The 23,690-nt window shown below is 47.3% G+C and overlaps 1 protein-coding gene across 9 annotated transcripts in view; it reads left to right on the top strand.

The window, feature by feature from the left end:
- Positions 1 to 252: 252 nt before the first annotated feature.
- FUBP3 (far upstream element binding protein 3) overlaps positions 253 to 23,690 on the top strand; it is a 47,748-nt gene continuing 24,310 nt past the window's right edge. For 2 of the 9 annotated variants that reach the window (XM_027966277.3, XM_027966276.3), the window contains exons 1-3: positions 253 to 465; positions 11,871 to 11,976; positions 21,392 to 21,425. In XM_027966277.3, coding sequence (XP_027822078.1) covers positions 382 to 465; positions 11,871 to 11,976; positions 21,392 to 21,425 — 224 coding nt within the window. In that variant the 5' untranslated portion in view covers positions 253 to 381. Of the gene's footprint in view, positions 466 to 1,355; positions 2,207 to 2,683; positions 2,840 to 3,442; positions 3,543 to 11,870; positions 11,977 to 21,391; positions 21,426 to 23,690 lie in introns of all 9 variants that reach the window. The other 7 variants (XM_042245519.2, XM_060413764.1, XM_042245521.2 and 4 more) reach the window with 7 other exon arrangements.

Here is a 23,690-nt window from a genome sequence, read left to right as displayed (position 1 = left end):
CGGGCATCTCGGACCACAGACACACGCCTCAAAAAGTCTGTCACGACATCGTCGACGGCCCTAGATGAAGTCGCGTCTGGAAATGGCCAGGGAGCGACCGGTGCCCTCAAGACCAGACGACAGGGCCAGCCCCTCCACTTCCGGCTGGACCGCGGTCACGTGCCCAGACCCAGCCCCGCAGACGCGGCTCCTCTCGCGTCGGCGAGCGTCCCGGCTTCCCTTCCGCCGGAAGTGGGGCGACTTTCCCTTTCCGGCTACGGGTCCCCAAGTGGAGCGGGAGGCCGGACAGGGTAGCCGAGCGGCGGTGGCGGCGGCTGCGGCGGCGGCGGCGGCGGCGGCGGCGGCGGCGGCGGCGGGCGGCGGCCGGCGGCGGGGGCGGTAATGGCGGAGCTGGTGCAGGGGCAGAGCGCTCCGGTGGGGATGAAGGCTGAGGGCTTCGTGGACGCTCTGCACCGGGTCCGGCAGGTACGCGCGCGGCCGGCCGGCGGGAGCACAGGAGCCCGAGGCGGGGCCGGTCGGGCCTGATGGGGAGGAGGAGGGGGTCTGGCCTGGGGGCGGGACGTAAACCTGGGCTGACGCCCCAGCTGGGAGCTTCGGCAGTTTCTTGGGGCGCCTGCAGCCGGGAGGAGCCATGGGATGAGGCGCCAGTGGGAGGACCAAGGCCCAGACTCTCGGGCGGGTCTCCTAGGTTCTTGCAGCTGCTGGGAAAGGGTTGATCCAGGACGCCTGGGCCCTGTCGCGCCCTCGCGCCGGGGCGGGGGCTGGACCCGCAGGGCAGCCAGCCTGGGGTTCTGAGGTTTACAGGGGTAGGGAACTGGGGAGCTCACGGAGTGAACCCGGGTCTAGGCAGAAGGGGCCTGTGTCAGGCCCAGTAGCTTCTTAAAAGTGGGGAAACAGCCTGTTCAGACTAGGAATTAGAGGGTAGTTTACTTTTGAGTGTGCTCTGGGAGAGGGAAGTTGTTAAGTAGATGTGGATGGTCCATAAGACATAGACATTCCTTATGGGCCATAGTTTTTCCTCTTTCAGGGAGCATGTGATAATGGAGTCATTCCAGCAGTGAAATTTGACCATCTGACAATGTCGTGCATTTTGTCAGAGTTAAATAAACTGATTTTTAAGAGATTGCAAGCTTCCCTGGAGAATGAATATGGGACCTGCCAGAAATACTCTTTGGTTTCTGGTATGATGCTTAGAACAGAACCTGTATTGTGTGTGAAACTTAGCGATAAGTTAGCTCTAACACTTAAACTTCTTTGCTGAGTGTCTCATACTCACCTTTTCCTATTAATTGTAGGCATACTAACGGATTCTTTAAAAGTTGGGCTATAACTAATTACTGCTTGATTCCTAACAGAAAGCTACAGGACCCATTGTATTAGAAGAAAGTCTCAACTCGGTCGCTTGAAGATATGGTCTTTACACCTCTTTCCAGTATTCCAGGGAAGGGAACCCTACCTGTTTCCCAGATACTGACTTTTCATTTTAATACTGATGCTCCTGTAGACATTACACTGGATCCCAGAAGTTTCCAAACCTGTGGTTCAGCCTAAAATTTTGTCTGATGACTTGTTACTTACTGCCTAGGCACCAAGCAGTATGCTAGTGAGTATCCATCTTAGACTTCAGAGCCAGCCAGTGGCTGTAATGGATGAACAGTGCCATCCAGCTCCCTTCCACCACTCTGCTTGCCGGCGTGTTACACTGCTCTCCTCTACAGTACAGGGTCCTGAACCTTGTTTCTCACTGGCTACTAATAGGTAATGGCTTTTCACTCTGTGCTGATGTGTGACAATCACCTTGTCGGCCTCTGTATCCAGGAAGAAGTATAGTCACTCCCCTAAAGAGCTCAGATCCTCAGTTTGCAGAAGGCCTATAGTTGAACATAAATGAATTTTGAACCTTTGAGAAGACTTTCTGCTTCTCTTGAGCCAGTGGTTGAACTCGTATTCTTGGACAACCTGCTCAAGAGGGAGGGAGACCCTCTGTTTATATGCTGACCTAATGTGGATTGTTGAAGCAGTGGTGTTTACTACTAGCAGAGGAAACTTCACTGGAACTGTTGCCAGCTCTGAAATGCACCATTGACTGGAGCAGTTATAAGCCCAATGGAGACAGTGCTGTAAGTGTGTCACTTCTGAATGTTAACAGCTGGAGGTCGATACTATCTCCAAGGACTGATGGCCTTAAAAACTAAAGAAAACACAGGTTTGTGGCTAATTTTAGGTTTATTTATAGATTGGCAATGGGCACGAATGGGATGTTAGAAATCTAAAATATTGTGTGCTTATAGTAAAGCTTACCCCAAAGGGCCTCGTACTCTTTGGGCATCTGGTGGCGGTGTTTCTACTTCGCCATTGTATACACAGCGTGTTACAGAGGTGTGATCTCCCCTGCCACCGCCCCCCCCCCCCCCCGCCCCCCCCCCAATAATTGGAGATAAAAGACCGTGTATTTCTTTAAATGATTGCAAAGCTTCCCCTTCTCTCAGGTACCCTTGTAAACACCAGGGTCTGTTGGTAAGGCCCTCATAAGTTAGTCAGGGAGCAGTGAGCTGTCTAATGCTCAGTTTATCCAGAATATCACAGTAGAGTCTGAGTTGACCCTGCTGGGATTTGAACCTGTGGTTTCTCTTCAGTCTGGTATGTGGAGTTCAGCACCTAATCCACTAAGCTTCCCTCCTAGCCTCTTGAAGCCTCTTTTCATATCCTTTGGACGCTTTCCAACAAAGGGAGCCAGTTGTTGCTGTTAGTTCGCCCTGAGCCTGGCATTCCTATATCTGAAGGGAATCTCTGAAGATATCATATAAAATTTAAAATCTCTGCAGCATCATGAAGTCCGGTGAGTTAATAGTGTTTGGCCAAAGGGCTCACATAGCCATCTTGTAGGAAAGTACACACACGTAGAAAGGTGTTCTAATTCAATCCCACTGGTGAAGATCTAAAACTGCTGGGTGCTTCTGCTTCCAAATGATTGTGACCAAGCCAGTAGAGAGTCTGTGGAAAGTAACATTTCGACCGGTTTTAAGACCTAGGACCTATTCTTTACCAGCACATTTTTTGGGAGCTGGTGGGCGGCATGGGGCCTCAGAAGTTCCACAGTCTGCCCGGACTTGCTTTCCAGTGCCGCCAGTTCACACTTTGAGCCTGAGCAGTCAATGGTTCGGCCCCTGTGCTGTGAAGACACACCACGTGTCCTTTAACAGACTGTGTGTCCATCATTTAAAGGGCTGTGTTCATTTCCCGCTGCACACCCCTTGAGGAGGGATGCCTTTGCTCACCTCGTGTGTGATGTGTGCGCCTCACGGCAGAGTCATGGGTACTGAATGCTCAGTCGCTGTGCATCCACTGAGACCATCTCAGGCATGCCTGCTGGTTGAGGAGCTCAAATCATCATTTCACAAGGGGCTAATTCTGGTGTGTGCATTCTTTTGAACTTTCTCAGACACTTGAAGAAAAGCAGCATCTGCGGGACATCTGTGGGCTGCTCGGTATTTTACTTTGGTGGGACCCAGTAGAGGACCCTACAGGGAGCAAGTTCCTGGGTAAGGGTTTTCATGATGCGACTGAGTCCCTTTGGGTCACCAGACTTCATCTTTGGTGTGGAAAAGAGTAAATAAACAATGCATTCCACTGGATGCCTCTTAACACCATTCTCATTTTCAGCTGAGGCTTCTTTATCTTTCTCGTAAAATCTGACAGCCCATGTGTATCATCAAACTAATGTTTCTGTTACATGTCCCAAATTCAAATTTGCCTAGACCAGAGATTTCAAACTGGTGGCCTGTGGAATAGAGAAGGCTCAGAGTGGTCCTGCAGGCCTGTACTGTTTGACCACAGGGGTCCACCACTTGATAACCAGAACAATTCCATGCGAAAATGGAAATTTCCAGCTCAGCCCTGGCCACACTGCTCCCATGTTCTGCAGTGAGCTGGACCTGAGTAGCAGGAGCTCAGTAGCAGCTGCCCCTTTGCACGTGATGTTGACTCTCTGGGTTGCCTGGGTTCCCACCGCCTCATTTTATGCTGCCCATTGGATTGCCTAATCAGCAGCTTTTCCCCCTCATCTTTGTCCAAATTTTAAGTCCATACTGTTACTTGAAATTTCTAATGGAGAGAACACTGGGTGGAGAGTTAGGACATCTGAGTCTCCTGCAAATAGCTACATGACCTGGGGCCAGCTCTGCCTTTCCCAGCATTTGATCTGCAAGCTGTTCATAGGTCTTCCATGGAAAGGGCTCATGGCCAGAGAGGTTTGGGGGATACAGGGTTAAATAAAGGTGAATTGGCTTCTTCACTTCAGGACTTCTCGGAGCCCTTGTTGTGTTGTTACGCTCAGTCTTGACTAACTCTTTGCAATCCTCTGGCCTGCCAGGTTCCTCTGTCCATGGAGTTTTCCAGGCTAGAATACTGGAGTGGGTTGCCATTTCTCAGAACCCTAAGTTTGCTTCTACACATAAAGTCATACTAGGGTTTGGGATATGCATTGTAAATATGCCCAAGATCTATGACTTTTTACCCTCTTTTCATGAAACCAGATCATCTCCTGTGGATCAGACCTTAGGAAACATTAAGCTAGATAATCTCAATGGCCCCTTCAAGCTCACAAACATTCAGAGCTTCTGTCTAGCTAGATCTGAAAAAAATTTTGACGGTATTATTTTGATTCTTTTCCTTTCGAATGTGTTGTGTTGGGTGTCTATTCAAGCTTCCCCTCTCCCTAGCTTTTCTGTGCAGTTCTTTCACTCTGTTAAGAATCACCCCTCTTGAAAATGTTTTGTGTGTAGAGTTCAGTTACAAGGATACTTGGGAAAGAATCTCCAATACTTTTGGAAGCATGAACTGCATTTTTATCCTAATGTCAGATGATAGCAAAGCACTTGCAAGACCGAGTAGTGTTCATGGAAATGGTGATGTAATTCAGGTTGCCTGCCGCTATTTGAGGATCTGCTCAGCCCAGGACCCCTTGCTGGGTGCAGGGGCACCAGTAATGATTAATAAGACAAGCTTACCACTGGTTTTATCTTACCGGGATTAGCTCCTCACAACAACCAAGTGAAATAGTCAAGATAAGGGCTATAATTCCCATTTTATATTTGAAAAAAATAAGCCAAATAATAAGTTTTCTCAGAAGCATGCAAATAATTAATGTATGTGATAGTTCTTGGACCCTGTCTTCTGTGTTCTAAGAGAGACTTGGTTCCTTTGTAGTGGTAGTTTTGTAGTTTTCAATTTCAATGAGAATTCTGCATCAGGGTCTTCAAACAAAGCATTGAAAGGATGCTAGTGCAATTAGATGGAACATAAGAGAGGGCTTCCCTGGTAACTCAGAAGGTAAAGAATCCATCTACAAAGCAGGATACCTGAGTTTGGTCTCTGGGTTGGGAAGATCACCTGGAGAAAGGAATGGCTACCCACTCCAGTATTCATGCCTGGAGAACTCTTGGACAGAGAAGCCTGGTGGGCTACAGTCCATGGGGTCCCAAAGAATCAGACATGACTGAGCAACTAACACTAGGGGAAAAAGTAATGGCCGTGTCATCTTTAGGGCCTTTGAGGGGGGCTCCTAGCTGGAAAAGTATTTTGGCTTAGAGCCTCAGCTAGTCATCGTAGCATTTTGCGTATATTAAATTTAGCAAACATTTACTGAGTACTTTCTATGTGCCAAACATTTTGCTGTGTGTTAGTGAGGTTCTTTAACTTTTTTTGGAGTGTGGAACTTTACAAGACTTCCGAAAACTTTGAACTACGTCTCAGAAATATTTAAATAGTTCTGTCTGTTATTTCAGGAGGTTTATGAATTCTCTAAAGCTAACCCCTGGAGCTCCCAGTCAAGGAACCTTTGTCCTTGGAGTACCAGGATGATTGAGAGAGGTCCATGCCTCAAAGAGCTCCCTACAGTGAGGAGAATATAATCAATAACTTCCTCCATGAGATCGCACCACTTAAAGGTAGTTTACACAGTGCTTTGCAAACAGATAATAGAGTGTTTAATTCTCACCAAATGTGGGTGGCCTGTAGTTGTCAGGAAAAGCTACCGAGAAGAGCTGATATCATATTCGATTGTTTTGGTTAATGCCAGTTAATAGGGCAGGATCAGACAGGGCCCCACCTCTAATGACAACAGCAGTAGCTCCCATTCAGTGGGCTTGCGTTGTGGTGCGTGCCAGGCAAGGACTTTGATACAGGTGTCTCATTTGATGGTTGCAGAATACACAGGAGGTGGTGAAGTGTAGTGAAGTGATTATTAAGATGACTGGATTCATTCTATCTGAGTTCCGATTCTGGTTCTGAAAACTACTAGGTTAGTGACTGGCCAAGTTATCTAACATCTATGCCTCAATTTTTCTCATCTGTAAAATGGAGATCGTGGATGGTGGTTTATAAGGATACACACAGACATATAAAACCACCATATAGATGCGTGTATATATTTATGGAATAGCTTGGGAGGTAGAGGTGGGTAGTGACTGAAAGGAGCTTGAGACCAGCTTCGAGGGCACCAGTCATGTACTGTTTCCTGATCAGGATGCTGGTTGCACAGGCATTTTTGTATATGAAAATTCAAGTTAACAACTTGCCTACGTACTTTTCCGTATTATTATTAATTCAGTAAAGGATTAAAATAGCAAGGACTTCCCATTCCTTACGGTGTGCCCAGCATTGTTCCGGGTGCCTTACATTGTTATCTTGGTATCCCCTTGGATACAGTTCCAGCAGACTGGCTCCAAACCCCACGGAATTGAGACTAGTAGCTACTTTCTGAGGTCACTGTGAGGATTAAATGAGGGCACCATCAGACACTTAGTACACAACAAGCTTGATAGTCTGTCTTCATAGTAACCTAGGTAGTGGACTTGACTCTATCCACGGCTCTGGACCCTGCTCTCTGGGACTTGCTCACTCTTGGCCACTGGGTTCCACTGCCCTGGCCACATACTGTTTCTTCAGCTGTGGAGAGCAGAGACTTTCTGTCCAGCCTGTGAATTCATCAGGGGTGAATTCTCCAGGGCAGGGCCACTCGGGGCAACTTTAGAGCAGAGGTTCCAGGGACACAAGTTGGGTTCTTCCTCTCCGAGTGGTGGTGTGCGCTGTTGCCTCTGCTTGCTGGCCTCCTGAGAATCAACAGTGCCTCTTGAGTAGCCCGGACACAGCGTGTGGACGGCTTGCTGCCGCTCAGATGGCCTTGCCTGTTTCCATTGAGTATAAAGTTTTACTGAATGTGAAGCTGTGAAAAGAGACACAGCTTCCTGTTTGGATTTATAGGGTGACCTACTCTGATGACAGAGCTTAAAGATGTGATTGATTAATTGCCCTGGTCCCTAATGTAAGTGAATTGTGTACCACCTTTAAGTGAACCTTCAATATTCTTTTTACTTCATATTTTAAAATCATTGTAAAATTTAGATTTACTTAAAATGTTTTTGAACCTTCATCCATGCACCTCCCCAAATTGCCTTGTGCTCCTTGGAAAACAGTGGTTTTGTTCATCCCTGCATTTTTCAGGGAGCAAGACCACTGAAGGTCTTGCCCAAGGTCATACACTGGAAGGGCCAGCTAGAAGAGCCGGGCTCATGACTGACTACTGGTCCAGTGCTCCCCTTCCCTTCTCCACATTTCCGCTAGCTGCTGGCAGTGGAGGTTAAATGTCATGGCATTGATTTATAAATATTTCCTCTATTACCGTGCTTAAAATAGCACGGATAGTGAGGTAACCCACTCTTGCCACCTTCCCTCCAGAAGGGGGGAAAGTGAATCCAGTAGCAGAAAATCAGGACCAGCGTCCCCTCAAGGTCATGCTTTCAGATAAGCATTGGCATGGCCTTGTTCTTCTTGGAACATCCTGGCTTCTGTGGCTCTTTTCTGGCCTACACCATATTAACGGAAGATGTACCTTGCTTCCCTTAAGCAGCTGCTGTTCAGGATGGTCAGTTACAGGCATGACGAATTGCTGGAGTTCTGTGTACTGGAACTCATTAGGCTTTAAGTCCTCGGGGAGTGACTCTGGTTAAGAAAGCATTAGGTGGAAGAAAGAGGAATAGTCAGCCTAGTGCCAGATTAGTATCATGGACTCTGGAGTCAGGCAAGCCTGTGCTTCATTACTGTTTCTGCCACTTATAAGATGTGTGACTCTGGGCAGGTCACTCAGCTTCTTTTAAGCTTCACTTTTTCTTGTCTTAAAATGGAAATAGTACTGCTAACCTCCTAAAGAATCATCATGAGAGATAAATAAGATAGCATCTTTAAACTGCTCTTAGAGTGCCTAGACATAGTAAACATTGATAACACTTTAACTCTTATTATTTTAGAAGGCATTTAAAAGGGACAGAGGAGCCTGGTGGGCTGCAGTCCATGGGGTCGCTAAGAGTCGGACACGACTGAGCGACTTCCCTTTCACTTTTCACTTTCCTGCATTGGAGAAGGAAATGGCAACCCACTCCAGTGTTCTTGCCTGGAGAACCCCAGGGACAGAGGAGCCTGGTGGGCTGCCGTCTATGGGGTCGCACAGTCTGACATGACTGAAGTGACTTAGCAGTAGCAAAATCATTTCTTAGAACAAGGTTGCATTTGTTTGAATAAATACATACATTGTTTCTCTATTGCTATAAAGAAAGATTACAAAAATCATTGAAAAATACATTATAAATATAAAAATTACAAAGTATATTATAATATACAATGTAATATCAATGTAAATTATGATATAATTGTGTATTATAATGTTAAAATACTTCTAACTTTTGTTTAGCCAAGGTTCGAGTGCAGTTATTGACTTCAGGGCTACAACTCTTAACCATTATCTTGTACTATTTTTCTCCTAGCGAAAATTTCCCAAATTTATAGCTGCCTAAAGCAAACATGATTTAAAAACAAATCTGAAATCCTCAGTCATGTTTTAGGATGCTTGTTGATTTAATCAAAGGTAGGAGCAGAAAAGCTACTGTAACATAATGATTTACTATCTTAGCTTTGGGAGAAAGTGACATTCTGGCAATATATGAAACATAGTATATAAATTATAAGGAAGGCCAAGGACTCAGGAATAACATCTTGGCTACTTTGGAAGGAAGGAAGAAACTCGAAGCCAAGAGGCATCAATAGAAGAGGGTAAAGAGGGACTTCCTGGCGCTGGAGTGGTTTAGATTTTGCCTTCTAATGCCAGGGTTACCAGTTCGATCCCTGGCTGAGGAACTAAGATCCCTTGCCTCACGGCCAAAAAACCAAAACATGAAACAGAAGCAATATTGGAAGAAATTCAGAAAAGCCTTTAAAAAATGGTCCACATTTTACAAAGGATGGAGAGTGTGCCAGATATGCAGAGCTAATCCTGTCTTTGAGGGTGATTCGGCACACATGCTCTTGGGGGACTCCACTGATAATCACACCCTTTTCCCCTGTGTTTCGGGGTCCTCCTCACTGTCTCTTGCCAATATGTTGGTCTGTCTTTAAACCAGTAATCTTGGAAAGCCCCACATCAGCCATTTACCTGCTCAGTTCATTGTGGCAAATGAAAGGGTCTCCGTGGGGGCATAAACTACTGCAGTATCCTCACCTTTTAATCACTTGCTTTCCCAGCTGAGTACTTAAAGATAATTTTTGCATCTCAAGTAAGTAGCCAACTTTCCACTAGCTTATCCAAAACAAATATAGAGAGCAAGATTGCAAGTTGGTGGTAAAATGCTGTTAGGCAAGATTTATATAGTATTTTGTTTTAGAACAAATGGCCACTTGCCTTGAAGTTTGAATATAGGAGATGAGGTTTCTGTCAGCAGTCTCTCTTAACTTTGCGTGTTTAACTTAAAATAATATTTTAAAACAAGCACCTATCCAGGCTACCGTCATCTGTAGCCTCGACAGGGCAGACTCTTGTTTTTTAAGTCCAGATATTAAATTATATTCATGTATATGCTCTGCACGGCATATGATCTGTGTGAAATGGGTGTGGCTGTGTTCTAATGAAACTATTTACCGAGACAGGTAGTTCACCAGCTATGGCTTGCTGACTTCTGGCCTAGAGTAATTCCTAAATGGTCTTGCTACTTTTGTCCCCTTAGAATCTATCTTCCTTGTCCAAGGGAATCTTTTAAAATCATGAATCAGCAAGTTACTTCTTTTACTAAGCCTTGTAGTTGCTTCCCATCACCCTTCATATAAAACGCAAGGCCCAGATTTTTCTGACAGTCCAGTGGTTAGGACTGCACGCTTCCGCTCCTTGGGGCACAGGTTCAATCCCTGGTCAGGGAACTAAGATCTTGCAACCTAAGGGGGTGCAGCATTAATTAATAAATTCTCTATATATACATATAATTCAAGCCCCTTCCAATGACCTCTAAAGCCCTACATGAACTGGCCATTGCCCACCTCTTGGAGTACATCTGGTTCCTTCTATTCTAGTGACATCGACCTCTCTCTCAGGCACATACCTGCCAAGCTTGCTCTAGCCTCAGGGTCTTGGAACAAGCTATTTCCTCTGCCTGTAATGCTCTTCCTCCTCATGTAGGTCTCAGATGACAGCTGCCTTCCCTGGTCACCCCATTTAAAGTGGCCCCTCCTAAGGGCTTTGTGTGTACTTGCTTTTTAGTTAGTATTGTGTATATCAGCAGCTGAAATGATCAGCTTACTGATTAGCTTGTGTACCTGTGACTCCCCCCTGACTCTTCTTCACCACTGAGCCTGGAACACAGTAGGCCCTCAGCTCTTGTTGGTTGAGTTGCCTTGTCTTACAGCCCTGGTATTTGTGAAGTGCTTTCTCATGTGCAAAGCTCATTTGTGTTCAGAGTATGTTGTTATCTTTCCAGAAACTACGAAGCAGATAGTGTTATACCCAGAAGATCTTAGGCAGAGAGGAAAGGTACTTGCCCGACATCACAGGACTAGTAAATGAAAGGATAAGACCTGATCCAGGATACCTAACATTAAATTCTGCCTTAGGTTTTCAGTATCGTGACTGTCTTTGGTCATTTATTTGTCTAAAGTACTTTATGTTGGTTCCGGAAGCTCTCAGACTTCTGGGCACATTTGGACAACCTCAGGAAAGCTACCTCTGAAAGGCTCTGCTCTGGGACATCTGTGCTGGCCGTCCCTTAATCCACCCTGGCTTGTTAGGCTTAACTGAGGGACTAACATCAAGAGCAGTTGTAAACATTCCTTTGATTGAATCAGAGCTAATTTATGTGAGCGTCACATTTAATCCCTAATTCCTAGTAGACAAGTGTAGGAAGCTCTCCACAGCATCTGTTTCTGGCGGAAATTTAATAGCTGTGTTCTGTTCTTTAACTGACAGGTAAACATTAAACGTTAAAGTAGCACTCACAGGTTATCTTGATTTCTCCAGTGCAAGAATCCTTCCAAACTAGCCTGGGCAGACGGTCATCCGCCTGCTGTTTGGACTTCCAGTGAAGAGCAGCGTGTTTTATGTTTTCATGTATTTCATCATCAGTTTATAGGTGTTGAAGTTTTAAGATGACAAACATTTCGAAAGAGCTGTCAGATTTGAACAAATTCATGGCCTTTTAAATATTGCTGGGGAATGTGTTCCTTAAGGAAACCCTGTGTTAAAATATTTTGAACAAAGTTCTTCATATTTTTGGCCTGCTTTTTTCCTTAAAACGTGTTTTAGCTGTATTTTAAGTGATGACTTAAAAATTTGCTTGTGGAAGACAAGTTTTTGGAAGTATCATTTCAAAAGACACATTATTACTAAGACTAAAAGAAAATTCAGGAGTGCAAAGTCCTTGTCCTGTAGCGTTGCTTTAATTAATCTCCTTCGGGTAGAGAAATGGGGTAACAGTCCTTTAAAGAAGACTCTTGTCTTCCTCCCTTGGTGGAGCCATGATTTGTTACTGAGTATTTAAATCTGGTTCTCTCTGTAGATTGCTGCTAAAATTGATTCAATTCCTCACTTGAATAATTCCACACCTCTAGTGGACCCCTCAGTGTATGGCTATGGAGTACAGAAACGGCCCTTGGATGATGGAGGTAAGTTGCTGTGAATGCCTTTGCCTTTCAGGTGGTAGTAAACCTGCCAGTTCAGTTGAAATCTGTGTCAGCCATTTCCTTAACAGCTTTCCCCAGCGTCACTCTAAAGAAGAATGGTTGAGGGGAAATATTTAAGATGATTTTCCTCAGCAATTCTGCAGCGTTTGAGTTCTTATTTGCCTTGATAATACAGGAAATCTTTTCAGCTGGGCGAGAGGGTAAAAGACAGTCTTAAAGCATCAGCTTGGAAGTAATTTGACTGCCTGGAGTTTTGCTTGATTTAGCCCCTGTTATTCCAGTGCGTATGTGGGGATTGAAGTTCCCACTTTTCTCCAAAGAGAAACTGAGATTGGGGTGTGGCTCTGAGGAAGCTGTGACTACAGGCTGACCTTAAAGAAAGGAAGGAGGGGGCATGACCTTCCTTCAGTCTCTGCTGGGTTTGTTTTTTTCTTCTTCTTCACCATTCCCATTTATAACAGGCAGCTAGCAGCATCCATTTCCCTTTCATTCATCCCTTTGTTTATTTCATTGGTTTGTTTATATACCCTACTCATCCCCAGAAGGATTTGAGACCACTCAGAAGTGCATATTACCAGCACTTCGGCTAAGAGACTCAGATGGGTTTCTGCAGAGCACATGGACTTCCTTTATCATGTTTCACCTCCCGCAAAGTGGGACCGTGAAGGGACCCTGTAATACGTGAGGCTGCACATGAATATGCGCGTAGTGGCTGGGCCAGTGTCTGCTCTCCCTGTCCTCTCAGTCTGCACATGTGCACAACCATGTCGGTATGTTCACATATCACAGTGTTAAATGAAAAAAATCAAAGTATACAGCAGTATATATTGTGTAATCTTCTTTTCTTAAAAAAAGTGCATGTTTTATGTTCTTGGAAAAAATGTAATGTGGCATGACTGCTCTCTGGTCTCTTTGAGGATTCTAAAAGAGCTCGGCCATGGGTTTTATAAGCAGAATAATTGTATAGACTCACGGTGCAGATTTTAAGGGTACAACACTCAATTTGGGTGTCAAAGTTCTTGTCTATTTAAGAAAATTATCAGTGTTTATGATCACACACACAAGCTCGTCCCCAGAGCCACTGGAACTAAGGTGACCGTTTACGCTGCTCCTCTGAATCAGTGCACTGTGGTTGTCTTACGTTTGATTGGTATCAGTGATATCTTAGGCTAAATATGAGTGATTTCATTGTCTGCATTTTTGCCTTAGCAGAAAGCTGTCATGCAGAGTAACCTTCTCTACCTTTTCGGGACAATCATGTTTCACTTTCCCTTACAGGACATCAGTGTAAAAATAACACGAAGTGCCCAACTCTGAGCATACGTATCGTTAATGGACAGTGTTTCTCAGGCCACCGTTTCCAGAAATGGAGATCAGTGCATGCCACAACTCTCAGCCTTGTTTTCACCCACTGCATGGTGTTCAAGTGTAAAATTTGTGCTTACAGAGAATAGTATGGCTATGTCCTTTGCCTAATGAGGGCCTAAAAATTTGCAAATGGAACCTTTGGCATCTTGCAGACGTTTTTTTCTCCCAGTAAGAGATAAAGGTTCAATCCCTAGATTAGGAAGATCCCTTGGAGTAGGAAATGGCAACCCACTCCAGTATTCTTCACTGGAGAATCCCATGGACAGGAGCCTGGCAGCTACAGTCCATAGGGTTGCAAAGTCGGACACAACTGAGCGACTGAGCATACATGCGTGCAATCCTTTGCACACCCTTTTGTAAGAATGTAGCTAGTAAGTCACCAGCAAGTCCAGACTCTCGCTTGAAACTCCAGTCCATTATTATATGTATATCGTCACCTCTTTTTTGAGAACCATAATTTTTTGCATGTCTGCCTTTGGGGGACGCAGTTCTTGTGATCAGAGAATGAATGCAGTTTCTCTCCTCCTCCAAAATGTTAAGTCTACTTTTAGTAGGAAAGAACTGAAACAGTACTTTCACCTGGGCCTGGGTCTTCCGTCATCCACAAGCCTGTGTCTCTTACCACAACAACACTGTTTTGAACTACAAGAGATTTCCCTCAGCATTGTGATTTGATAAAATTAACCCTCTCTTCTGTTTAGCAGAATTCCCTCCCCCCCCAAGTTGGTCTCTGTGTAGAATTTGAGATGTGCTGAGGAGCTTAGGGAGAGCTGGGCATCTGGGTCCTGCCCCAGGCTCTTGTCAGTTGTCCCCTGACAGGGCTGAGGTCACTGGGCCAGTTCTGTCCTCGTGACTAAATATGTGGATAAACAGAGCCCGTCATGAAAAGAGATGCTCATGTTTATCAGACAGCTTTCTAAGGATCACAGTCTCAATGTTTGTGAGGTGAAAGCTTAGAAAAGCAGAGACGAGCAACAGGCAGGAATCCCGGCACTTTTTTCTTAGCCATAAAGATTTCCCAGGACTTTGCAGGTTTTTTGTTTGCTTGGTTTGGCTCGGAAATTTTTTGACAGAAGTTCAGCAGATCGCTTAAGCAGTGTGAACTTGCTAACTTTCCTGTGGAGCCGGGTTCTTTGACCTTTAGGAGGTTAAAGTGCAGTCCCCTAGAGGTTTTTTGGAGGTGTTACTTGAGTCTGTTTAAAAGTACTGCAACTGATAAGTCAACCAGAAAGAACTTTTAACTTAGGGCTAATTCGGGACATTGGGATATGCAAGCTCATGTATGAATGGGAAGATTTTCAACAGTGCTAGGCAGTAAACCAGAAAAAAAGATTTGTTCCTGATGCAGAAAGCGATCTGGGGTCGTTATGTTCCAAGGCAGTTTGGAGTTGTCCGTCAGACGGCCAGTTCAGGAGCCACTTGGAACCCAAGAGCTCCATGCCCAGCTTCCAGGGCCGGCCTCGGTCGGCCCCAGACCAAGGCCGGCCCTGGAAAGCGCAGCACTCTGCTGTCCTCCAGCTTCAGGTCAGGTCCTTTGAACTCTGAACATCTGTCGTGGCACCCACACTTTCTCTCGATCTTTGAAGTTTGCCTACCGATTCGGGAAGAGCCCCGCGGGTCTGGGTGTGACAGCGTTCCCATCCAGTACCTTCTTCAGGCTTCCGCTGGACTCACGGAACCAGTTCCATCTCTGGTCTAAGAGCTGTGGCCGCTTCCGGAACCCGGGGGCCCAGCCCTCCCCAAGGTGACCCCCGCCTTCTGCCCTCTAGGCTGGCTCCCCCGTTCTGCGCTCTGCGGCCGCCTCCTCATGGGGCTTCTCTTTGCCTAGCTGACTCCTCAGTCTAGGACTGGCCGTGGCTTCCTCCTGGGGCCCTGTCTTCCTCCTCACCTGTGACTGTCCAGTGCCCTGCTCCCACGCCGCCTCTCCTCTTTGGTTCCCCCAGCTCTCCTGGTCCCCCCCACCTGCCGTTCTCACACGCCTGCCTCAGGAAGGGGTCCGAGACGGCCCTCAGCTTTGACAGCAGTTCGCCCATCTTCCTGGGGCTCATCCCGCGTGCATTCTTCGGGAGGCAGAGACTGTCGCCTCCTGCTCCTTCCGGATTCTGCATGCCATGGTCAGAGAGATGTTTCCTTGATTCCCCTGCCTCGCTCCTGCAGCGAGTGAGCGTTGATTCCCCTGCCTCGCTCCTGCAGCGAGTGAGCGTTGATTCCCCTGCCTCGCTCCTGCAGCGAGTGAGCGCTCCACGTCCACGTTCTCCCTCTGCGCTTCCTGTGATGAGCCTGTAGGAAGTTTTTGAAGAGTAAGCTCCAGATTTAAGAGAACAGAGCTAGCTAAGTGATTTAGAAGTGCAGATTTCCGTTTAATCTGCATCAGAAGTTGGCAAACTGTTTCTCAGGCTTGTAGGCCATAGGGTCTCTGACCCACTCACTGAGCTCTGCCATTGGCATTCGAAAGCACTTAGACCACACCTAAACAAGTGAGCAGGACTGTGTCCCCGAACTGGTTGTTTACAAGAATGGGAAGCCGGCCCTCCTCCGGCCAGCCTTGTCAAATAATTAACTCCAACACTTGCTTAATCCTCAGTTAGGAAGGGGTGTGAGGATCCCCCTCCCTAGTTTCCTTAAACCTCCCTGTCTCAGGTTCCCCTACCCAACTCTTGACTGCCAGAGAAAGCAGGTGATTTCTGGCATTTCTGTGGAGCTGTTGACAGATGGACGGGGCACTCTTGCCACTGTCTCCTCCATGTTTCCAGGGGCAACGGAGCATCTTATCCAGGTTTTTACCCTGGGAGAGATTTAGGTCCTCATGTCCCCGTGAGCTTTTTAGTTGAATCAAACAGACCACACACTGTCCCTGTCTATTCTCTGAAGAGTGGCACCAGAGTTAGAACCTGGGGTAAGTAAAGAGCCGTTCCTGCCATTGTGTGGGGCAGGGCTGGGGGCTGTCACGCTAGTGATTTTGAAAATATGCCTGCCTTTTTACCAAAGGTTCACCTCTGGTGCTTTGGTAAGACCATCTTACATTGACCACCACTTCTGTTCCTCGTGTGGACAGAAATGAAGTGAAGGAAGGAGAGTTCTTAGGTGCGCTGCCAAATGAATCATTTACAGGAAGATTGGAAGGGGTGTGTGTGTGTGTAGTCCTTTCCAAGTTTCGTTTCAGCACTTGTGGCGTAAGGCAAGGAGAAGGAGGAAAAAACAGTGCGGAGGAAAGATTGTTTAAGGTCCCAGGCTTTTCAGAGAGAGAAGAGGGCAGAGAGGTGCCTGTGCTTGGGAGTAGTGAGGGCTGGTTCTTGCAGCTGCCTGGCCAGGGTGTCTGGACCCCTGCCCCTGTTCCTCAGTGGGGAGCATCTACTTTGCATGGACAGGAACATGTACCTCGGAGCTGCTGCTCTTTTCCCCGCGTGGGGGGGTCATAGTGGATGCTGCGGGTATGAAGAGCGGAGACTAAAACTCGGTTCCTAAGGGTCGCAGGGGAAGAAATCAGGGGTGTTGTCAAGTAGTAGTCTTCAGGCCAGGGTGCGTGACGTTTGCCTGGGGTGGACGAGCTCACGGATCCTCCTCCAGCTCTTGCACCTCTGTGCACCCTCTCCCCTTAGGCGGACGGATCTCTGAGAATCGTGTCTGCTGGGGATTCCACGTGGGGCCTCCCTTTCCACACCCTTTCTAATAGCACCCTTCCTTAGTTTGTGGTGGCTCGTCACCAGGAGAGGCAAAGTCCTCAAACACCTCAAAAGGGCTGAGTCTGTGGGTCCAGTGGCGAAGAGCCCACCTGCCAGTGCAAGGGACGTGGGCTCCATGTTTCCATCAGACTAGTCACTGCGCACTTACTGAACACGCGTGTAACTGTGTTAGTAAAAAAGTGTATTAAATACGTATCCCAAATACGTATCCGTATGTAGTCCCTTCTGTTTTCTGTTTCATTTTTTAATAAAGTTGGTTGTGGCCCCCTAAACTGGTTTCATTACTACTGGATGAAATGAAAATAAGCCATAGTGCTGAAAATAAGCATCGCACACTTTATTTTTCCTCATAATTTTCCTCCAGAGACCGCTGGTGGGCGCTGGCACTGGGGAGGGGCGCAGGTGCACCCCTAACACCTCTGCACCCCTGGAGGCTAGGGTAGCTGCTGCTCATCGTGGAGCCTTCTGCTTTCCGCACTAGACTCGAGGCTGGTTTGTTTATGGCTGTGTGGATCTTTGTTGCCGTGCTCGGGCTGTCTCTGGTTGCAGAGAGCAGGGGCTACTCCAGTGGCCGTGCCCAGGCGTCCCACGGTGGTGGCGTTTCTTGTGGCTCGCGGGCCCTAGAGCTCGGGCTCAGTAGTCCTGGCACACGGGCTTAGTTGCCCCAAGGGATATGAAATCTTCCTGGATCAGGGATCAAACCCATGTCCCCCAGATTAGCAGGCAGATTCTTACCTGCTGAACCACCAGGGAGGGTGGAACTCTAAATTGCTTGAAGGCAAATATGACCTTGCTCACCATTTTATGCCCAAGACCCAGCGTGGCGCCCAACACCCGAAAGATGGTGCAGGGGTCACCTGGGCACAGGCATTCACGCCCCTGTGCCCTTTGCTGAGGCACCTCCATCAGTCAGATGAGACTGGTGGTAACAGCCTCTGCCTCCCAGGGCACTTGCAGGACTGGATGAGTTTGTGCCGGTGAGGCACCTAGAGAAGCACCGTTGCAGACTGGTGGTGGGCCTTTCCCGTCACGGGGCACATTCAGCTGCACCTGAGAGGGACATTACTGGGATAAACTTGGATTTACGCTCACTTTTAAAAAATAATAATTTGCTAAATTAGTAACAGGTTACTTGCCCAGGGACTCTCAGCTGAATTTAGCCTGTCAGTGTGTTGTGGGCCCTAGGGCATGAGCTGCTGCATTAGAACACAGGCAGCCTTTGTGTTGTCCTTGGGAGAAGAGCTTTTCAAAGCTGCTTTGGAAACTGCAGGAGTGGCCGCAGCTAACTGCTGCTGTGGCCAACCTTAACCGGGCTCAGAAAGGCGCTGGTCAGAGTCGCGGAGTCGGGAATCCAAGCGCGGGCGCAGGCTTGTGTTCTGAGGCTAAAGAGGAAGGTTTGGTTGGTTGGTCGGTTTATCGTGCCGGTCACTGGAGCACTGTGGGCACGTCCTCCCGGACCTGCCCTCTCACCCGGCCGCGTCCGCTGCTCTGTGTGCGTGTTTTCGGTGTTACAAGCGATGCCGGGCGCTTGGCCCCTTGGGCTGTTTTGAGGCTGGGCGTCGGGGGCTAACCATTAAGATTGTGTGTACTATAAAGCTGGGTATATTCCCCAGTGATATTTTGTTAGCATTATTTTGGAGCGGGTCAGGGGTGGGGGGGTGAATGGAGACTGTTTTTCCTCCTCTCTAAGGTGAAAAAATGTGTCCAGTGCCTTATTTTTTTCAAAGATCATGATTGAAATCAGCAGCAGATGACTCTCCAGAAAGGCGTTCTCGTGTTGTTTTTCCTCATGGATGTTTTCTCTGGGAAGCTCATCTTTCCGTTGCCCAGATGGCCTCCCATTGCAGAGCGTGCAGGGATAAGTGAGAGCCGCACCTGAGTGTGTGCCGCACACACGCGCCAGGAAGTCTGGAGGCCAGGTGAACCATGGTTGGCCAGCAGGTGCCATTAAGAGGAAGTAGGATTGATTTTATTCAGCATTTTTCCTTTTTTTACAGTAAAATGACTATAATTGTTAAATCGAGCTTGCTCGACGTCCCCATATGCCTCCGTCGTCTGACCCTGTTCATCCTGAAGACGGAGAGAAGCCCCCCGTTTGTTTGCCATGTCCCTTACCTAACTGCTGGTTTTCATTTTTAGGTACCAAATGGGACTGTTTCAGAAGGAAGTGAAACTTTAAATCTCACTTTTTCCTCCTCGAGCGCTGGCATTTGCGTGGAGGAGAGAGACGATCTGTGCTGAAGAGTCCAGCAACTTAAAGGGTTGGGTGTGGATTTGAATTTGATTTCACTCTTCAGTGGGGGGCTCCCAGCAGCCCGTCTGTTCGTGGGGTGACAGTGTGCGCCCTTTATTTTCCGTCTCTCTAAGCACCTCACCACCACTTGTCGCCGGAGCAGTTGGCTGTCAGAAATGATACGGTGTGTGTGACCCCCGTGACACATACTTTGCTGACAAAAAGAATTTCCCTTTTTTTGATGAGAACAAAATTTCAAATGGCTTTTGGCCAGGAGCCCTCCGAACATTCTCGTGAATCTCATGAAGTCCTCTGGCAGTGCCACCCTTCCGTGCTGCCGCTTTTCTAGCTGAAGTATCGGCAGATCGGCCACCAGGTAGCAAGGCAGACCCTGAGCCAAGGTCCGGCCACGTTGCCCCAAGCAGGGACTAGTCCCCGCTCTTCGGTGTTTGTATCACGTCAAGACATTTCAGTTTCTTTGTCCTCGCTGGTTTCTTGACCCCAAGGGAAAGAGTTCTGACCGTGAGCAGGGATGCTGAGCGTGACCCTTAAATAGGAAGGGGTGACCAGACTCAGCGGCTCTCTGTCGTGGACCTTCTCCTCCCGCGTGTTGTCCTCTCGCCTGCTGCCTCTGCTGTGGGCGATCCTCTCTCACAGCGTCCAGGGCCTGAGGGGGCGGCGAGGAGTCTCCTCTCGGGCTGGTGCCTGTCCGCTTCTCACACGGAATGGGAATCGTGGACACAGCCTGTGCGGAGTGAGGGTATTTGTCATGCTCAGACTGGAAGCCCAGAACGAAAATGTTTAAGAGTCGATAAAGAGCAGTGCTGTTATCTCTGAGATAAGCAGGGTAAGAGTATATAAGGTCGGTGTTTTGGCTGTAGACCATTATCGTGCCATTGATCAAGGAGAAATATGGTATTGACTCAGTAGCTTTGTGTACTTTTTTGCTGTGTGTTTCTCCAGGCTTTCTCTTCTCCTTTTAAAACATCATAATCTGGTTTATTTTCCTTGGTTGTTTTACGACCATCTCCTCTGCAGTCCAAGAATGACAGGGTTAAGTTCAAGCAGAAAGAAGAGCTGTTGGAACCCTAGATTTCAGATGTCGGACATGTCCCTCTTTGTTCTGAGGCTGATGTAATTGATTCTTCCCCACTTAGCGTGTATCTGTCCTTCTTATAACTTTGCCTGGAGACATATTTTTGAATGCTCTTGTTAGCATTTTGTAAGATTCATTCAGTTCCTTGTGATGCAGTTGGGATGTATACTTTTTCATTGTCTGCTGACTGTTTCCTGGGCTGCATTTTCCAAAGAGAAATACTGCAGATTCAGTTTTTGCTGATGGCTGGTGGAGACGCTCATCAGTAGCTGAAAGAGGAGAAATGAACACAAAGCATAGCAGAAGTGGCGTCGCGGGAGTGTGCTGCAGACTTGGTTTTCATAATTAGAGCCTGTTGGGCACTGTCGTCTCTGTGAAATGGGCTTGAAAGACAGTTGCTCACTCCTAGCGTCCGTGGCGTCCAGACTGTGAGGGTGGCTCAGCGAAGAGGCCCAAGAAGGGAGGAGGCCAGCTCCTCATTCCTCTCCTTGAGATGCTTATGCTCCTGGGAGGGTAGGCAGAGTGGGGGGGATGCCCCGTGGTGTAGCCAGCAGGAACATATGTGCACGTTCTTAGAGACTGCAGCTGCCACGGAGCAGTCCTTAACAATGCTTCTGAACGAGGAGGTTAAATCTTCTCATTTGTTTTAAAAAGGGAAAGAAGGGACCCTGGCCATCTTTACATTGAGTTTGGATCCCAAGCGGGAGGGAGGTAGGAAGTGAGAGGGATTTAGCGAGCAGGATTTTCTCCCAGGCTGCTCAGCATGTGGACACACAGATCAATTTCTTATCCTGCGTTCAGCTGGACACTGGGTTAGAGACTGTTGATCACGACATCCCCTCCTGTTTCATATCATGTAACGCATTCATTTCAGCCACTGAGCCTAAATTACTGTTTGCTTTCTTTCTGCCTTTCTTTTTTTCCCCCTCTCTGAAATGGTAAGAAGTCGTGTAAGGATGAAGTTAGTTTATCCGTGCTAATGCTTTGATTTTTCTTTTTTCTTTCTCTTTGCCACAGTAGGTAACCAGTTAGGGGCCTTGGTACATCAAAGGTAAGCAGTGGGTTATGTTTTATTATTTATTGATCATTTCTAATTGTTTATTGATCCACCATCTGTACTAGAGTGTAAGAAAGTCAGAGGTTGAGAGTGTGAAAAACCATGGGCTAGATTTCTTTTTAAGACTCAACTTTTTTTGTAGCCCTTTCCAATATGGTGTAAGCTGAAGGGATAAACTGATACTTGGTATTAAAAATCAACCATTGTTGTAAAACTGAACTTAAAAGACTTCTGGGATGTTGAAGCTGCTCTTTCTGTCCACATATGTTGAATTTAAAAGTAGAGAATGTGAAAATTGTCCTCCTGATTTGATGGTTTTCCCCATGTTCTGTGAATCATTCACCTCTTTGCTTGAGAAAAGCCATGCTAAAGAAGTGTGACTTGACTGGGCTTTCCCAAGATGGAGCCTAGGTTGCTCCAGGAGTCGGGGCCCAGGATGTGGAAGCCTGGGTGCCCTCCCCCCCCACCGCCTAGTTAGAAGCCTCACCCCAGAACCTTGGATGGGTGCCCCTTGATTTCCCTTCCTCAGTTTCTCCCCACCACTCTCCCATCAACATTGAGGATTTAGAGAGATACAGAGACCTCTGGGCTTTAAAAAGGCCAGTCTGTAAGACAGGATATTTGTGGTCACAGTGCTACCCTTCTAAAAGAGCAAAATATACAGGAAACCCACGAGGCGGGGGGGGGGGGGGGTTCCCTTCCCTGAGGCGTGAGATTGCATGCGGCGTGCTCATTACTGTAACGTGTTATCCCTAACCTTCAGCCCTGGTGATAAAGTTATAGCCGCTTGTATTCTCTGCCTGTTTGGGAGCTTCTAGACGTCACCGGGCACTATCCTGGTGACTTTTTTGTTGTTTCTTTATTTGCTTGTTGTTTGGTGTTGTTTTTTTTTAAATGAATTGAAATACAGTCATTTAACTGAGGTTGTGTTAGCATCACATGTAACTTTCCTATAAAGCCGTAGTTCGTCAGGATTTTACTTTGCAAAACGTTCGTGCTTTGTGCCTTAGAGCAGTTTCAGCCTTGGGTTTATAATAGGGCCTTGTCTTCCCGGGAGCCCAGGGAAGCTCATCTTAACTACATTTTTCCCTCAGAGAGAGTCTGCTAAAATTGTTCTGCGAGCCAAGGAGCTGCCTGAGTTTCTGAGTGGGGCTGGTGCTGAACGCCTTCTAGGAAATTCCCCAAGGACTGTCTCCTGAGAGTAGACAGCTCTGTGCTGCAAGCGCAGGTAGCAGCCTGGCGGCTCCGCGCCCAGGAGCCCGGTTACCTTTCACCACCACCAGGGGACGTCCCAGCAGGGCCCTGGGTCTCTCGTCCAGTGGACCGTTCAGGCCGGCCAAGGCCTGGCGTTAGCATTTACAGTCTAACTGCTGAGGAAGCCAGGGATTCACGTGTCCCCAGAGACGTAGAGAACCCTCGTGCATGTACAGCATGAGGATGAAAGCACGGGAAGCCCGCGGCGGCCGCGGCTCTGCTAAGTGCTGCGCTTTCCCTGAGAACATGCGCTTGATCCAGCCCTTTACGTGATGTGTAAAGATCCAGCTGTGTAAGGGAGGTTTGAAAGTGCTTGCTTTTTTTTTTTTTTTCTTTTAAACTACTTGCATTTAGTTTTCTTCCTAACGTAAATGTTTAGATTTAATTGCTTTCTGGGGTGTTGGGCAAATTGGATATTGTCTACAACACACTATATGGCAAAATTTGAAGAGTTGTTTGAAAGAACCAATGCAGCAGTTGTATTTTTTTTAAAAAAGGCCCATAATGGATGGGGTAGCATTTAACAGAAGTCCCTTGCGGAATAAGCAAGGTAATCATTCTGTACTGGTCAGCACCAATTAGGCCTCAGCGGGACGCTGGTTCATTTGGGACGTCTCATCCCACGAGGCAGATAAATTAGAGGGTGGCCAGAAAGCAGTAAAAAGATGGGAAACAAGGACTGTTGACAAGTAGCTGTCTCTCTCCATCTGAGAGACCAGAATCGAAGGCTAAGCACGCCCCACGCCTCAGAGGACCTTCAGCTGTTCAGCACTGCTGAGGGTAACTTTAGGAAGAAGTCAGTGCTTAGTGGAGCTGATGGTTCCATGAAAGAGGTTTCTTGCTTTGACATAGGGAAAGGGAGGCTTGGGTCTTTGCAAGAAGTGACTGATCAAAGGGGTCTTCAGGGGGGCTACCTTTGCAGATGGTTGTAGACTTGTTGGCCATGTTGGCATGATTTACTTGACACGATTGCCAACATGGGAAGTTTGAGGAGCTGAAAATGAT

This window comes from Ovis aries, chromosome 3 (assembly GCF_016772045.2).
Source record: "Ovis aries strain OAR_USU_Benz2616 breed Rambouillet chromosome 3, ARS-UI_Ramb_v3.0, whole genome shotgun sequence".
Lineage (NCBI taxonomy): Eukaryota > Metazoa > Chordata > Mammalia > Artiodactyla > Bovidae > Ovis > Ovis aries.
The sequence above is the reverse complement of the archived record's forward strand: the minus strand, read 5'-3'. Positions and strand labels throughout refer to the sequence as shown.